The 18690-nt window shown below is 38.2% G+C and overlaps 1 protein-coding gene across 3 annotated transcripts in view; it reads left to right on the plus strand.

Moving 5' to 3' along the window:
• Positions 1-18690, plus strand: part of nfat5b (nuclear factor of activated T cells 5b) — a 228494-nt gene that overhangs the window by 120642 nt on the left and 89162 nt on the right. For all 3 annotated transcript variants that reach the window (XM_072596003.1, XM_072596004.1, XM_072596005.1), the window contains one exon: positions 7961-8504. In XM_072596003.1, the coding sequence (XP_072452104.1) occupies positions 7961-8504 (544 nt within the window). The remainder of the gene's footprint in view (positions 1-7960; positions 8505-18690) is intronic.

The following is an 18690-nucleotide window of genomic DNA, read 5'->3' on the forward strand; positions in this document are numbered from 1 at the left end:
GAGATTAAGTGACTAAAGGGATGATGGTGGAAATAATTGGTAATGGGGCAAGTTTAATGGAAAAAAAACTGAGTTGTAAAAGATTGTCATTACCATCAGTTGTTACCTGAAAAATTAGGTAAAGCTTGTGATCTGACTGAACACAGAAGGCTATACAGTAGTTAAATAAAAGGCAAGATGTTGTACCTCAGCTTACATTGAATTTTATTGGGAAACTGTAAGAAACCAAGGATGGAGTTGGATAGAGAACTAAAATGATACAATACTTTATCCAACTGTCGGGTTGAACCAACCATGAGAAATTAGGCATAGCATCAAATTAAAAGAAAAAAAATACAACGTGGCAAAGTGGTAAGCCAGAAGATTGGAAAAGTTTTAGAATTCAACAAATGACCAAAAAAAAATGATCAAGAGGAAATAAGTTTGGAGGGTAAACTTGCAAGTCATACAAGATGGGCAGCATGAGTTACCTAAAATATATACAAAGGAATAGAGCCGTCAAAGTGAACATAGGCCCCTTAGAGAAATGAGGGTTAGGGAAATAATAATTGGAAACCAGTGAATGGCGGAGTAGTTGAACAGATGCTTGCCATCAGTCTTCGCAATAGAGGATGCTAATAGCATTCCAAAATTACTAAATAATCAAAGGCAAAAATAGTTAAGGTTATGCTGAAGCAGTGTAAAGCCCTGATTAGACCATATTTGGAATATTGTGTTCAATTCTGGTCGCCTCATTATAGGAAGGATGTGAAAGCTCTAGAGCGGGTCCATAGGAGATTTACCAGGGTGCTGCTTGGACTGGAGGGCAGGTCTTATGAAGGAAAGTTGAGGGAGCTAGAGCTTTTCTTATTGGAGTGAAGAAGAATGAGAGGTGACTTGTTGGAGGTGTACAGCTATGCACAGCGATGTGGATAGCCAGAGACTTTTTCCTAGGACAGAAATGGCTGTCATGAGGAGGCACAACTTTTCAGGTGATTGGAAGAAGATTGAGAGGAGATGACTGAGGTAGGTTCTTTAGAGTGTGGTGGGTGTATGAAATGCACTGCCAGCAGTGGTAGTAGAGTCAGATACACAAGGGACATGTAAACAATACTTGGATGGGCACACAGATAATAGTAAAATGAAGGGTGTGTTAGTTAGTTTGATCTTACAGTAGGTTAAAAGGTTGGCGCAACATCCAGGGCTGAGGGTCTGTACTGTGCTGTATTGTTCAATGTTGTATGTTTGTTCTATTAAAAGGAGGAGAGGGAATAAATGTAATAACTATTTTAAAAAGTAAAAGCGAAACTAATGAGGCTAAAGCCACAGTATCCCTTTTGAGTTAATGGGATGCCTCGTAGGATGTTAAAAGAAGTACTGCATAGATCATGGATGCGCTGGCAGGAATCTTCTAAGAATCCTCAGGTAGAATCATTTCATAGAGTCATACAGCATGGAAACAGACCTTTCGGTCTAACCAGTCTATTCTGACCATAATCCCAAACTAAACTAGTCCCATTTTCCATATCCGTCCAAACATTTCTTATTCATGTACTTATCTAAATATCTTTTAAACATTGTAACTCTACCTGCATTCACCACTTCCTCTGGAAGTTCATTCCACACATAAACCATTCTCTGTGTAAAGAGAAAAATTGCCCCATGTGTCTTTTTTTTATATATCGTTCTTCTCTTACCTTAAAAATATGCCCCCTAGTCTTGAAATCTCTTTGCTTAGGGAAAAGATGCATGCCATTCAACTTTATCTGTACCCCTCATGATGTTATAAATTTCTGTAAGGTCACCTCTCAATGTCCTATGCTCCAGTGCTAACTATCCTAACCTATCCAGCCTCTCCTTATAACTCAAACCCTCCATTCCGAGCAACATCCTGGTAAATCTCTTCTGAACAAGTCCAACTTAATAATAATATTCCTATAACCGGGAGACCCAAGCTGGACACACTACCCCCGAAGAGGCCTCACCAATATCCTGTACTACCTTGACATAACATCATAACTCCTGTACTCAAAGGCCTGAGCAATGAAGGTAAATGTGCTAAATGCCTTCGTAATTACCCTATCTGTATGTCATGCAAATTTCAAAGAATTATGTACCTGAAACCCTCGGTCTCTCTGTTCTGCAACACTACCCAAAGCCCCACTTTTAATTGTATAATTCTTGCCTTTGTTTGTTTTATCAAACTGCAAAACCTTGCAATTATCCAAATTGAACTACATCTGCCACTCTTCAGCCCATTGACCCAATCAATTAAGATTTCTTCATAATCTTGGATAATGTCCTTTATTGTCCATTATACCAATCAATCTTGATGTCATTGGTAAATGTACTTCTAACTGTGCTTTCTATATTCTCATCTAAATCATTTAAATACATAACAAACAAAAGTGGGCCCAGATCTAACTACTAATTAGGCCACCATGCGGAATGTTGTCAAAGGTTTTACTAAAGTTCAAGTAAACAATGTCTTCATACTGGAAATGTCTCAAGGATCCGAAACCTGCCAATGCCCACCCTTATTTAAAAAGTAAATAAGACAAACGCTGGTATCTAAAGGCTTAAAAAAAACTGATGCTGGAAATCAGAAACAAATTTAAAAAAAAACTCAGCACCTCTGCCAACATCTGTGGAAAGAAGACAGTGTTAACATTTCTGGTTCGTGACCTCCTTCCGAACACTCTATCCAAAATGTTAATTCATCTTTCTCTCCACAGTTTTTAGGAGGTAGTGAGAATTGCAGATGTTGGAGAGACCGAGCGAATAAAGTGCAGCTGGTCAAGCAGCACCAGAGGGGAAGGAGAGTCAGCATTTCAGGTTGGAATCTTTAATCAGTTCTGATGAAAGGTTCCGACCTGAAACGTTGACTCCCCTTCTCCTCTGTTGTAGCTGTGCTTTTTCCAGTTCCACTGTTTATCCACTCGACAGATGCTGGTAGACCTGCTGAGTTTTGTAACTATAAGCCAGTTGGTTTTATTGGGAAAATTAGTCTATTCTGAGGGATATCCAAGCAGAGCATTTAGAAATACGTGTGATCAAGCAGATTCAGCAGGCATTATGAAGGGAAAATAATGCCTGACAAATTTCTTTAAATTTTTTGAGGTATGACTCTAGATAGAAACAGGGTAGATAAAGAGGAAGCAGTAGATGTGCTATACTTGGATTTCTAGAGGGATTTGATAAGCTACACATGTTAAGCGACTCAATGAGATGAGGGTCCATGGTGTTGGAGATAATATATTAGCATGGATAAGGGATTGGCTAACTAACTAGCTACCTGACGAAGGAGCAGCGCAGTGAAAGCTTGTATTCCCAAATAAACCTGTTGGACAACACCGGCATCTCCAAATCAGGACCATAACCTGGTGTTGGATGATTTTCCAGCATGACTACATAATAGAAGACAGAGAATTCTTCATAAAAGTGGAGCATTTTCATGTTGGCAACCGGTTATTTGTGGAATGCCACAGATCAGTGTTAGTGCCACAATTCTTTACCATATATATTAATGAAGTGGATGGGAAAAGTGAAGGTACTACAAACAAATTTGTGATTGACCCATAAATAGGGAAGGCAAGTAGTGGGGATAACATGTAGTCCACAGAAAGATATAGATTGAGTAACAGTGCGCAAAAACTTGGCAGATAGAGTATAATGTGGCGAAATAGAGAAGGACTGCAGGAAGTTATAATACAATGGACTTTCAGAGTCTTTGCGCTAACTGATATGTTCAGCAGGTAACAGGGAAGGCTAATGGAACAATTTCAGAGAATGCTAAAGAAATTTAGGTTAGGCAGCATCTGTGCAGAGAGCAACAACATTAACCTTTCAAATCTGGTATGGCTCTTATTCAGAACTAGAGACCTTATTGAATCATACAAAATTCTTTGGAGATTTGACAGGGTAACTACAGAAAAGTTGTTTTCCCCTGTGAGAGTCTAGGAACAAAGGACATAATCTCAGGGTAGGGAGTTGCCTATTTAACACTGAAATGGCAAGCTCTTTCTTTGGAGGATAGTAAATCTGTGAATTATTTAGCACAGGGACCCATATAGGCTGGATCATTAGGTATACAGAGTTTTAATCAATAGGGGAATGAAGGTTTGTGAGGAAAAGGCAGGGAGGTGAGGATAATCAGCTCAGTTATGATCCTGCTGAATGGTGGAGTAGACTCTTATAAGCTGAATAGCCTGCTTCTGTTTTTCTATCTTATGGTCTTAACTTTGGTTTAGCTGTCAGCAAAGGAGCGTGAAGTTTCCCAGTTTAGTGGAAACCTTATCAGAATAGCAAATTCAGTTTACTAAATTAAAACAAGTGCAAGTAAATTTCTGTTTCCCCTGGAAAGTGTGTTTGGGCTCCAGATAGTGGAAAGGGAGCAATAAAAGGCAGTTATCATATCTCCTGTTCTTCCACAGAAAGGTGCTATGGAAAGACAGCAGTTGTTGGGATAATCATGAAATGATCATGGAGAAGATGATTTGTTTTGAATGTTGAAAGGAGACAAAGATGTGTTTAATGAGAGAACTATCCTGGGGATGGTAGAAATTGCTAAGGGCGCTACATGGAGAAGATAGTTTAATGTTAGCTCAACAGTTTAACATTACTTGAAACCTAACTAAATTGCCCGTAGTGTTAGGTAAGGGGTAGATATAGATGTAGGGGTATGGGTGGGTTACGCTTCGGCGGGGCGGTGTGGACTTGTTGGGCCGAAGGGCCTGTTTCCACACTGTAAGTAATCTAATCTAAACCTATTTGGAATTGGCTAATTTTTAAAGGAATTGTCACACGTTTGTGCCTGTGCTTCTAATAATTGAGGGAAAATTATTCTGGTTCTTTGTAAAATAAGCTGTTTCTACTAATTCTTAGGTTTTGAAAAAATAATGCAGTAGAATCTAGTTAATTTAGTGTCTTGATAAAATAAGATGGTGGGTAGCTTTGCGAAATATGAAACAACAGTACTGAATGTGATTCAGAAGACATCATAAAATATAGAGCAAAACTTCAGTGATTTCTGTGTCCGTTTAACTAAATTGTTGTTTTAATCACCCCAGATGTCTAAAATACACATTTCAAGCAATTACGACTCTGCTAGTAACATCTTTGTCTCTATAAAACTATGGAATGTGGAATTGAGACATAGATTGACATGCATTCAATTTAAATTTGCTGTTGAAAATTAATTGTGACTTAAGGGCCTGGATTTTCATGCCCTGGTGTGGAGTGCAGACATGGAATATTTCACAGCCTTACAAACAGACCTCAGGAAAAGCAGCCTGAAACCATTGCGTGGCAGACAGGTGTGGATGTGGCTCAGCTGTAAAGTTGATTTCAATTCCCTATTATGATATAATAAAAACTAAAACAAAGTAGAGGCTCACCAATCTGCACCCCCTTCAACCCCTCCCACCAATTTGCCATAAGAAAAGGAGCAGGAGGTTTAGAGGGAGTTTGGGGAAATTATTTGGGTACTTAGTGGGTAGCTGGAACTCGCTACTTAAAAGGATGGTTGCAGTGGTAACCCTTAAGACATTGAAGAAGTATTAGATGTGCTAAGTGCTGAAAAATGGATTAGAATACATAATTACTTGATGACCGGCGTGGATACGATAGGCCAAAAGACCACCTCTTATGCTGTAAAAACTCCCTTTTTACTCACTGTGCCAACCTATGACATTTCACCACCTTCCATGACCCTTTTTTGGCTTGATGGCAATTTAGTGTCAACACAGCTTTCACTCTTTACATTTCACCGACAATGTCAACTCACCTAGGATCCACCATTGACACACTTTAGGAGTTAACAAAAATGATGTAAATGAAGTTTTATTGGATAAAATTCTTTATATTGAAAAAGCATTCTGATTCATTGTAACCCCATTTATTACTTTAGCAATCCTTCAACTCCATTAAATCTAAAATAATTTCATTTTAGAGCCCCAACACTGGAATTCATGGTCACTCATCAAAGAGCCTGAAATTATTTGTAGTTGTCAATCAAGCTGTGAAATGAAAGCCACTTTGAGATTGGATTCTTGTGAAATTAGTCAATGATCACTAATATAGCACTGGAAACATTGAGGCTTAAGTTAACAGACTTAAATAAATGTAATAATTTTTATTTTAAAATGCACAGTCTGGACTTTTTTTTTCCAAACGATAAAAAGCCTAGCATTTCAAATGCCTTGACAGTCTTGACAGGACCTTTGGATTGTTCTTTGACAACATTTGGGTGTTTACTGATGTTGACCTTTCACAATCTCACCCATCCTCTCAAACATTCTGATCTTCAGTTTAGAGCCTACTGTGCATTTGTTTGATGTTTCAATCAATTTAAGAACATTTCATGGTGTTGAGCTATTCCATTATTTTAAGTTGTGAACTTTGCTTTTTTAACTTGTAGAGCTAGCGTATGTTTTGATTACATTTCTTTATCTGGGAATAATATGGGTTTTAGGCTTTGAAACTGTTTGTTCCTTTGGAAAGATGGGATTCTGCCTGTTACTGATCTTTTTGCTTTGGAGGTGCTGGCATAATTGACGACTCATTACTATTTAATTTATCTTTGTGCTGAATATCTGTCACTACATATCTTGGCACCTTCCAAGAGCAAACTGCAACCTCCTTGGTACTACCCAGTGCCAGTTGATATTGAAAATCAGTTATTTGGACTGAATGCATCTCATAGTTGTTTCAACCACATAAGGTTTCACTCTCGTCTAGGGGATTGCAACTTCCTCTGGTCGTCAGTGAGAATTTGTTAACCAGTTTGCTCAGAGGAAGCCGTTATTTTCTGATTATCGACTGCATCAAGGAGTTGGTGCTTCTAGAAGAAAGGGAGAAATTGAGAAAAAAAGAACTGGCAAAAAGAGAGTATGTTTTTAAAAATGAATTGCACTTACTGCAAGACACTTGACACACTCTCGCTTAATAAAATGCAAATTATGCATTTTTTAAACTAATTTCAAGCATTAAAAATAGGGTTGAATTAAAAAACTAATATTGTTATATTTTAACATATAACCTTAAAGTAGTTATTAAAATTATAATGAAACTTTTATTTTAAACAGATTTTGTCCAGTTTTCATGTTTTCAGAATATGTTAAACACCTTAAAGTTTAAGGAGGCTGGAATAGGCTATGAACAAGTTTGGTATCTCTGTTTCATGCAGCTAATGTCAATCTAATATTGTGCTTTTAAGTTAACTAATTATTATGTACAACATAAATAGGGACCGCAAACTTGAGAGTATGGATGACCACTTTATCTCCATCATATCTGATTTGGAATTTATTTCAAATTCTGATGAAATAAAGACATCTAGCACTTTCAATTTTCCATTTATTATTAATTACTTCCTTGATTAGTCATTTCTGTTTTTGATCTCAATTGTACCAATTACTGTTTTGGCCAACTGTACAGATGGTGTCAAAAGAATTTCTTTTTTTTTTGCCCACAAGAGTTCATCTTGAAGAAGAGAAGCGTATGCAACAGCGGTCCCATTTTGTTTCTCACATACTCATTCATCAGATTCATGCCTATTTATATTTTTTGTAATTTCTTTTATGAATGGAAAGTAGTTATGTTTTTAAGTTTAGCTTACATTTTTCATTTTAGTTACAGGAATTTGCCTGCCAAGCAGGGTGTCTTTGCAACAGTTCTTTGTTACTGATTTCTGAAGATTATTTTCAATTATTTGACGATGAGCAACCCAAATTGACTTATAATGTACCAAGGTTTATCTTATTTTGTCCTGACCCTGATTGGAATCTTGAAGAATATTGGATATACACTGACTCCCATTTAAAAAAAAAACCTTCCAGTGTCATTTGCTGCTTCTCACATTTTGGAATTTTATGAATTATTGAGTTAATGCTTTGTGAACAATTAAACAGAACACAATTGGACATTGCTAGCTAACTCACGTTGAATTTGTGTATTTACATTTGGATTGTACATACCACAGATGTCTCCTCCAGCGGTGGTCAAAGCAGCACCTTCACCCCATCTTCCAATCCTAGCATGCATTCTACCTCAGTAACTGACAACACATCTATGCAAGTAGATAGCTGCACTCCAGAACAGGGGGTAAGTGGCCATGGGGTAAGTGAATTACTGAGCTATGAAAATCAGTTAAGTAATGCCCCACAGCTGCAGTCCATGCCCAAAAGGAGGACAGTCCTCAACATCTCTCCACCACCTGAAGACTTGCTGGATGACAGCCGGATGTCTTGTCAGGATGATGGAGGTGACTCTGAGCAGAGCAGCAATATTTGGATGGAAGAATCAGGCTCTAATTTCAGCATTATGAGTTCCAGTTCGTACAATGACAACACAACAGTGCCACGGAAGTCACGGAAACGTTCACCTAAACAACGACCAGGCTTTGTACGTGTGGATGATGAAGGGTCGAATATGGATGTATTTGATGCAGACAGTGCAAAAGGACCCCACTATGTACTTTCTCAACTCATCTCAGAAGGCAAAAACAACGCAAGGGGAAGCAATGGGTTGGTATAGCTTTTTTACGAAATTTTAATTGAGTTTTACGGTAGTATTCTGATAAAAAGCACATGCAGAATATAAATGAAATTTGTATTTTATTTTCTTTAAAAGTGAAAGGAGTATTCAGACATAGACTTCTTTCTTTTCTATTTCATTTATTAAACATTTGCTATTATGGGCAGCAGCATGTTGTCTTGAAGATAAAGGTTAAAATGACCTGACATTTAGAAGAATAAAATCAAGAGACTTCTCACCTGTATTATGGAATCTCACTCGTGTAACTAATGTTTCAAATACATATAAACTGACTTACTTAAACAAGTGTTCCAGTTTATAACATACCTCATAAGCAATTCTTTTGATGGATTTTTTTCCTAACATAACCTGTGCCTCCTATTAATTGGTGATGTAACTTCTGTTGTAACAAACGTTATCATTAAATAATAGACCTATAGAAATGAAAGCTTTTTTCATCTCCCCTTCATTCACCAAACACCCCACAAGAACACACTTGCATTTCACAGACACAAACACCAAACTCATACACATTAACACCACCCTCATACACATAGGTTCCTTCTTTCCTTCTTTCTTTTTGTCTCTGTCGCTCTCCCCACACCCCCATAGAGGGTGATGAATAGCAATTGACTACATAGTAATCATATACATCTGTTAACTGGAGCTATACTATCTAGGACAATTTGATAATTAGAATTCCTTGTAATAAACTACTTTGAATTCAGTTATACTTCAAAACTAGATCTACTGCACTAAAGAGAAAGTGCCTTCACTGCAATACTGTCAAATGTGATGTCCCTCACCTAATCTTTGCTTTAAAATTGTTCATATAATCAGGTTACACTGTCAATACTTAATGTTAGATCCTGGGGAAAAGCAACCAAAAAAGGGAAGAAAATGACTTTTCTCAAATTTCCCAAATTGCTAAATTTCTCTCCAACTCCTAAAGGCAGTCTTTAGTACAAAGCAGGAAAAATTATTTATGTGTAATGCATTACTAGTTGCACTTGATTAGCCAACATTCTCCCCAAAACATCCGTTCATAAATGTTACCTATTGTCCTTAAAAATATAGGACTCCTCTTTTGAGATAGGTTTGATAAAATTATATTGAGAACTCTGACAGACGTTTTTATCCTCTTAACTGCATCTTTTCAGTTTTGGTTATGTAAGCTTTTTCCTTGTCCACTCATACAGCTGAAAGTTTAGACTTCCTCTGTCTTTTATAATCTGCAAAACTGTAACAGATAGCTCTTGGTTTGCAAGTTTTGCAAATTACATCCATTCACTGAGGGAACTCAATCCTTTATCTACTTGAAACCATCTCCTTTTCTAGAAGAATAAAGACTTGCTTCTTAGCCAGTCTCAACTCCTTTGAACTACCTAAAAAGTGCTTGAACTATCTTTCTAAAAGCTTTGCTATATTTTGCTAGCATATCTTTTATATTAAGCGCGAGCATTTCCCAAACTACTGATGTTAGGCTAACTGGTCTGTAATTGTATTTTTTTCTCTCTCATTTTTTAAATCATGGAGCTACGTTTGTCACCTTCCAATCTATAGGAACTTATCCAGACCCTGGAGAATTTTGGAAGATGACCACCAATGGGTCCAATACTTCTAGGGAACTTCCTCTCGTACTCTGGGGTGCAGGTTATCAGGCTTTGGTTATTTGTTAGCCATTAACCCAACTAATTTCTAGAGCACCATTTTCTTTCACCAAAACCAATCAATTCCTCCCTCTACTAGAATCTTGCTTCCCTCATCTTAGAATCCCTACAGTGTAGGGATTCAGCCCATCAAGTTCACACCGACCCTCGGAAGAGCACCCCACCTACCTCTGTAACCCTGCATTCCCCATGACTAACCCACTTAGCCTGCACATCCGTGGACACTATGTTCAGTTTAGCATGACTAATCTACCTAACCTGCATATCTTTGGACTGTGGAAGGAAACCGGAGCACCTGGAGGAAACCCACGCAGATGCTGAGAATGTGCAAACTCCAATAGACAGTTGCCCAAGGGTGGAATTGAGTCCAGCATCCTGGAGCTGTGAGGCAGCTGTGCTAACCACTGAGCAATTGTGACGTAATGCTTTTAAGAAATTATTTTTGTTTTCTTTTGTAAAGACAGAGTCAAAATATATATTCAGTTCATATAATCATACAGTACAGAAGAGGCTGTTTGGCCTAGCACATCTATACTGCCAAAAACTTCTACCTACATTAGTGCTATTTCCCATACTAGGCCTGTAGCTCTTAATGTTATGACACTTGAAGTGTTCATCCAAATACTTTTTAAAAGGTTATGCGGTTTCTCACCTCACCTAAACTATCCTCCCAAACAGATTCACCAGGATGTTGCCTGGAATGGAGCATTTCAAGCAGTGTATTTCAGACACCACCATTTCGAGGTGAAAAAGTGTTTCCTCAAATCCCCTCTAAACGTCCTGACTTTAACTTTAAAATTATTCCCTTTGTTGTTGACCCTTCAACTATTCTATTCATCTTGATCACACATCTCTCATGTCTTCCCTCATCCTTGTCTGCTGCAAAGAAAACAACTCGAGCTTATCCATCCTCTTCATAATTGAAGTGCTTCATCCCAGGCAACATTCTGGTAAACTTTCTCTGCACCACCTCCAGTGCAGTCCCACATTCTTCTTTTCATATGGTGACCAGAACTGCGCCTAGTTCTTCAGCTGTGACCTAACAAAAATTCTGTACAGCTGTAATATGACCTCCGTGCTCTTGTAATCTATGCTACGACTGATGAAAGCAAGGGTCTCATAAATCACATTAACCTGACCTGCCACCTTTTAAAGATCTGTGGACAAGCACCCCAAGGTCCCTCTGTCACCAATTCCTCTGGTCCTTTGAGCTTCCCCGTATCATGCCCATCAGTGCTATGCTCTTGTCTTGTTCTCTCTTCCAAAATGCATCATCTCATTCATTAGGGTTAAATTCCATCTGCGACTGATGGCTCATCTGACCAATCCATTTATGTCTTCCTGTAGCCTAACATCATCATCCTCGCTGTCAAGCACTTGGCCAATTGTGATGCCATCTGCAAACTTATCATTGCCCCCATGTTCTCATGTACATCATTTATGCATATCACAAACAATAAGGGACCCAGCACTGATCCCTGTGGTACACCACTGCACATGAGCTGCAGTCACACAACAGCCTTCTACTACCACCCTCTGTCTCCTGTCACTAAGCCAACTTTGGATCCATGATGCCAAGTTACCCTGGATCCCATGAGCTTTTATCATTTTATCAGTTTCTCATGTGGGACCTTGTGAAAAGCCTTGCTGAAATCCATTTATACTACATTAACTGCCCTACCCTGATCCAAATTCTTGGTTACCTTCTCAAAAAAATTCCACCAGAATTATTAGGCATGACCTCCCTCTGACAAAGCTATGCTAACTATTTCTGATCAAACCTTGCCTCTGTAAATAGAAAATAGTTTTGTCTTTCACCATTTTCTCCAATAGTTTCCTTGCCGCTGAGGTTAGACCCACCGGTCGATAGTTGCCTGGTCTATCTCTACCACTCTTTGGAAATAGAACCATATTAGCTGTTATATAATCCTCTGGTACCTCCGCTGAGGCCAGAGACCAATTAAACATTTGGGGAGGGCCCTCTGTAATTTCGTCCTATCTGCCACAGCAGGCTGGGGTACATATCATTTGGGATTTGTCCACTTTTAATTTTGCCAAAACCTCTGATACCCACTCTTTCTTACATCAGTTTGCTTAAGAACTTCACAATACATTTTCTCAAATTCTATATTTGAGTCCTTCTTCTCCCTAGTAAAGACAGATGTGAAGTAGTCGTTTAACACTCTACCAATATCCACTGGCTTCACACAAAGATTTACCTCTTGGGCTCTAATAGGCCATACCCTTTCCATAGTTATTCTCTTCTCCTTGATATACTTGTAGAATATCTTGGGATTCTCTCTAATCTTGCCTGCTAGCATTTCCAATGTTCCCTCTTTGCTCTCCTAATTCTTTTTTGCGCCCCCTACCCTCCGCACTACTAATCCTTTAGGACCACTGTTGTTTTGCTCACTTTTGCACACATATTTTCCTTTTAACCCAATCCTGAATATTCCTAGACAACCATGGTTCTCTGGGCATGTTGCTCTTACATTTCATGCAAAAGTAAATATGTTGGGCTCGTCTTCACCCAGTACCTTTTTTGAATGCTTCCCACAAAGTACTGTAGATTTACCCGCAAGTTTGATCCGCAGGACATTTCTGATGAAGGGTTTATGCCTGAAACATCAACTCTCCTGCTCCCTGGATGTTGCCTGACTTGCTGTGCTTTTCCAATGCCACACAATTTGATTCAGTTTCTATTCCCAATCTGTTTTAGCCAGATTCTACCTTATTTTAAAGATAATTTGCCTTATCCCAAACTAAAATCCCCCCTTTTTTTTTTGCAGACCATCTTTACCTTTCCCAGAACAAACGTGAAACATACGGTGTTGTGCCTCATTGTCACCTCAAATACGTACCTAGATTCATTCCCCAGAATTAGGTCCAGCACTGCACTGACCCTTGTCTGACCATCGACATGAAGGCATTAAAAGGCTTCTTGTATGCATTTCAAGAAATCTGCCCTCTCTAAACCTTTTATCTATGATTATTCCAATTAATATTGGAGTAGTTGAAATTGCCTATTGTAATCGCCCTATTTTTTATTTTTAAATGTCTAAGTGAATTGACTACATATCTGCTCCTCAATTGCCTGCTGACTGTTTGGGGACTTAGAAATAAAAAGATGTAGTTGCATCATTAGAAGTATTTAAGTTCTACCCACAAAACTTCATTTGACAAACCTCCTTCCTGCAGAAATTAGCACCCTAATTAATAAATGCGCCACTACCTCCACTTTTCCACCCTCCTCTGTCCTGCCTGAAGATCCTATACCCTGAAACGTTAAGTTGCCAGTCTTCTACCTTCCTCAACGTCATCTGTATGATGGCAACGTCTTTGCAGTTCCATGTATCAATCCACACCCTTAACTCATCTGTTTTACCTTTAATGTTCCTCACATTTCAAGTAGAGATCCACCAGCCCCTCAACGCCCTTGAGGTACAGTATGGCTGAGTTCACTGTGCCTTGCTTACCTTTGAGTTATGCTGTGTTGCTACTGAATTCGTGCACGGTGACCCTTGTTCCTGCTGAACAGGTTTGAGCTCCCCACAGCACTAGCAAACCATTCCAGCAGGATGTTGGTCCCATTCTAGTTCAGATACAGACCATCCCCTTTGTACAGGTCGCACCTTCCCAGACACAATCTGTGATTCAGCAATCTAACAACATCACTTCTGCTCAAAATCTTGGTGTGTTTTACTTTCCTACCTTTGTGCTCATTAGTTTGTGCTGCTTGGGGTAATCCTGGCATTACAACTTGAGGCCCTACTTCTTAACCTAGCTCTCTGAACTTTTTATGCAAGACGTTATCTGTTATATCTATGACAGTGGTGCCAATGTGTACAACAACCTCTGTTTATTCACCTTTCAGGATGCCCTGGAGCTGCTCAGTGACCATTATGGAGCCATGCCTTCAGCCTGCGTATTCCCCTAACTAATGAATCCCCTGTCACTGACTTCTGCTTTCATCTTCCTTCCCCTCCTGTACAGTCAAGCCATTTTGGTGCCAGAACCCTGGCTCTCAATGCAATCCCTTAAGTGAGCAGCGCCCTCCTCAGCTTCCAGAATGGAAAACCGTTGTGTGAGCTGGATCCCAGGGGACTACTTCACTACCTGCCTGCTTCTCCTCAACTGTCTGGTGGTCATCATTTTCTTCTTTCCTTCAGTCTGTTCAACTGCAGTGTGACGATCTTTCTAAACATGTTATCCATATATTTTTCAGCTTTGTTGGTTTATTACACTGTCTGAAACACAGATCACATATGTGTAATTGGGAGCACATCCTGCCCATGTAGTCATTTAAGACACTAGTGGGTCCATGACTACTATAAGTGACAGGAACGCATTCCACTTGGCTGTCCGTATCTGCCACGATATAAACTTGCTCTGCCAGTTCTCCTCCTATTTCTTTGTTCTCCATTATAATTTCCCCCATTTTTGCCTGTTAAGGGACCAATATTCATCTTTGCTAATCTTTTCCTCCACATATTTATAGACGTTTTTACAGTCAATTTTTATTGCCCCTGGAAGTTTACTCTAATACTCTTATTATCCTTCTTGATCTATATTTCTGTCTTCTCTTGCTGAATCCAAACTGCTGACAGTCGTCATGTTTGCTACCTTTTCTGGCAATTTTGTATGCCTCTGATTCTAATCTAAGCACTGATTTATTTTGTAAACCAAGGTTGAGTCAACTTTCCTGTCTCATTCCTATTTGCTGCAAGAATGCACTGTTGTAAATCATGCAAACAATTCCTTAAATATTAGCTATTGCCCATCAACTACCAACCTTTTACTAAGGTTCCTCAATCTATCATTGCCAACTCCCTCTTCATACCCTTGTAGACCCCTTTTTAATTTAGATTCAGGATCCTAGTTTCAGATTCATCTTCACTCTCTATTTTAATGAGCAATTCTACAGTTTTATGGTTGCTCTTCCTCAATGGATCCCACACAACAAGATTATTAAGTAATCTTTTCTCATTCCACAGTGCCCTGTTTGGGATAGCCTGTTCTCCATTCAGTTCCTTAAAATATTGATCTAAAAATTCACATTTACACAACCAGGAAATCTTCCTGCACACTTGCTAGTTCAGTTTGGTCAATCTGTATTTACATTGCCATCCATGATTACGCTGTTAGGCATGCTTCTCTGATCTCCTGTTTAATGCTTTCCTTGTATCTCCATACTGTTTGGATGGGGTTGTCTATAGGCCCCGAGCGTTTTCTGCCCCTTGGTGTTTCTAATTTCCGTCCATACAGATTGTACATCGGGTTTTCAAGCCAGTATTCTTCCTCACTATCAATCTGCAGCCATATCGCTGAAGATTGCACTGTTTCATAACTATGTATATATGTTTACACTGTTGGATTTATCTAACTTCTTGTAAATGATCTTGCATTAGGACACACGAGCCATTAGAAAGAAAATAATTAAATTGAAATTAGGGGAAAGCAAATGCAGACTTGTTCAAATTGTTAATGTGCAATCCATGAGGATTTCTGTGCAGAGTTTACAATTTGACTGAAATGAAAAAATTTATTTTAGCAGCATTTCATGTAATGGTAGGATTTGCATGGATCAATTATGTTGAAATCCAAAGTATAATCTCAGGGTGAAAATGAATACAAGTCTGAAAAGTGCCAGGTGTATGGGGAATAGAAATCATTTGTGAAAAATTTGTGTACTTTGGGTATATCTATGATGAGAAAGTCCATTACAATGAGACCTTTAATAAAATCACTGCAACATTTTGATATAAATATTCTAGTTTTTAAAAAAGCTTTATCATATGCTTTTATCTATCATAAAGATTTTTAAGTATTGTTGGAATCTGTTTACCATCTGTTTCCAATTAATCCAATTTTCAACAAACTTTTATTTAAATACAAGTTGCCATTGCTTTAAATGGATTTGGCAGAAGCCTCACACTTTGAATCCAGTTTCTAAGTGGTGACCATGGCAATAGTAGTGAGGGATCCGATCAGGAAAAAACAACCAATGTAAACATAGATTTGACAGCCTAAAATGATGATTCAAGCCCCCTTTTTAACTTGACAGGTGGACCAAAAAGGTTGGAATCAACAGAGACGAAATTTACAATTCAGAAAAGTAGGGAGTTGGCACTTGCAGTGTTATTTTAGTTTCACGATAGATATGTGACAGCTGTTGCTTTAAATTTATTAGTATGGATAGAGCTGATTACCATTTGTTAAACAGCAGTAACTAATTTTAAAACTACAATTTCAAATGTGATCCATAATTTAAATTTAGCTTCTTTGTTCTTTTAATAATAGTTTGAAGCTTGACCTTGAACAGATGCCTGGGAGGTAATGAAGAGAAAAGTAATTAGTAATTTTGGAGAAGAGATACCCATATTTTCCTATTGCCATGCATTAAATGTGTTTGGCACTTGTGTTTGCTTAATTTTGTTTGACGAATTTCTATTGTTTCAAAGTATGACTTGGTTTTTTTTTAATATTGTAGTTTTGTGACTCTAAGTCTATAAAACTTGTTCTATTTCTCTCACCATTAAGAAAAAATAATTGCTAAGCGAATCACCAGCTCAACAAGCATGTGGACAATATCACTTCCTGCCTTCTCGCGAGCTCGGCTGTCCACTTGGTATAAGACTTTCACTGGAGTTAAAAAATGACCTGAGCAAAATTTGTAAAATTTCTAAAGGTGTCTTCTGTGTTATAGTCTTCTAATTCATCCCAGATTCTTGGCTTTGTGTGCAATTTCTTATAACAGTCAGTGAAATTAACACAATGGATAGAACTTTCAAGAACAATTGGGGTGTGAAACAAACCAGCCTTTACAGATCTTTTCTGACTGCATTTGCAAAAAAAGGTGATGTTGATTGGGTGACCATCCTGCCATTACCTGTTTCGTGCTCTTCTTAAAGTTGGTACTTCTGCTCAATATCACAAGGTCTCAAATCAAATATTGAAGTAATGTTTCAGTCAAAATCACATAATTCAATTGCAGGGACACTGATACTGGAAGGGAGTGGGTAAGAAGAGTGGTTTGTTAAAAGTAAAAGAAAACCATTACGTTAGTATGTTACATAAAATATTCCTGTCACAAATCTGTTTCAAGGATGTAAGATCTTTGATTTACAGCAGTGTTATTAAACTGCTTGAGCTTTGTTATCTAATATTATATTGTCTGCACACTATAACATTCCATATTCATTCATTTCACAATATTTTTCATTGTAGAAAATTAAGCTGATTTTAACTGACTTGGCTGACTATATTAAATAGTAATTTTAGTAATCTTTAAGTTGGCCATTACCTCATTCATGCTGCCAGCATGATTTTATCTTAAAAGCATGTATGTAGTTGCAAATAGAAATGGTTCTGAATATGAAATAAAGTAAAAATTCCCAGCTGATTTTTGTGCTTTGTAAGTAGCTATGAATTTGAATTCATTTATATTGTGTTCATACTGAAATGGTCATCCTAAATTGTTAATGAAACCTGATTTATATGATTCCAGTATGGCCATTTTTGAACAAGTGACATTTATAATATATGATCATTTCTGTTGTAAAATTACCAAACCTGTCCAGACGCACAATATTAAAAAAAAATCTCTATTATATAAAATCATGTTGTATTCGGTTATATAAATAAGATTGCAATAAAAATAAATGCTGCCTACACTTTTTTGTTTGATGTCAACTTCCCAATCTTGGCTGTGCTTTAAAAATAGATATGGGGTCAAGTTGAGGGACTGTTCACTAAGATAAATTAAAGAATGAGACATTATTATCTTTCTGATGTTTGATACCAAACTGAAACCTGGCTTGACAGTTTTTTTTTTGTTTGGTTTAACTAGGTGGCTTTTCGCTGCAACACAAATATATAATGTTGCAGAGTCAGGTTTGACAATGAAACTAGTTTACCATGCAAAAGAACTGCAGATAAAATAGAGTAAACCAAACTATTTTCATATAACACAAGTTTAAATCTCTTGAAACACCTGCAAAATGCCTCCCATTAATTCCAACAACACTCCTTTATGGGACTGAAGAGAATTTCCTTTTATTTCATGTCAAATAACCCTTTAGTTTTTAATTAAACAGTTCTGCTCTAGACCTTATTAAACCTGGCTCCTTTAAATTGAGTCGAGAGTGTGGTGCTGGAAAAGTACAGCAGGTCAGGCAGCATCAGAGGAGCAAGAGAATCAATGTTTCAGGCATAAGCCCTTCATCAGGAATGAGGCTTGTGGATCGGGGCTGAGAAATAAATGGGAGGGGGGATGGTGGGGGTGGGGGGGTGTTGGTGGAGGTAGTTGGGAAAGCGATGGGTGGATGAATGTGAAGGAGAAGGTGATGGGTCAGATTCTTGTGGATTGTTTCAGGGAATGTCTCTGGGACACCTGCACCCACCAACCTCACCGCCCTGTGGCTGAACACTTCAACTCCCCCTCCCATTCCGTCAAGGACTTGCAGGTCCTGGGCCTCCTTCACCACCAAACTGTTACCATCCAACG

Source organism: Chiloscyllium punctatum, chromosome 26, assembly GCF_047496795.1.
Source record: "Chiloscyllium punctatum isolate Juve2018m chromosome 26, sChiPun1.3, whole genome shotgun sequence".
In the NCBI taxonomy this organism is placed as follows: domain Eukaryota; kingdom Metazoa; phylum Chordata; class Chondrichthyes; order Orectolobiformes; family Hemiscylliidae; genus Chiloscyllium; species Chiloscyllium punctatum.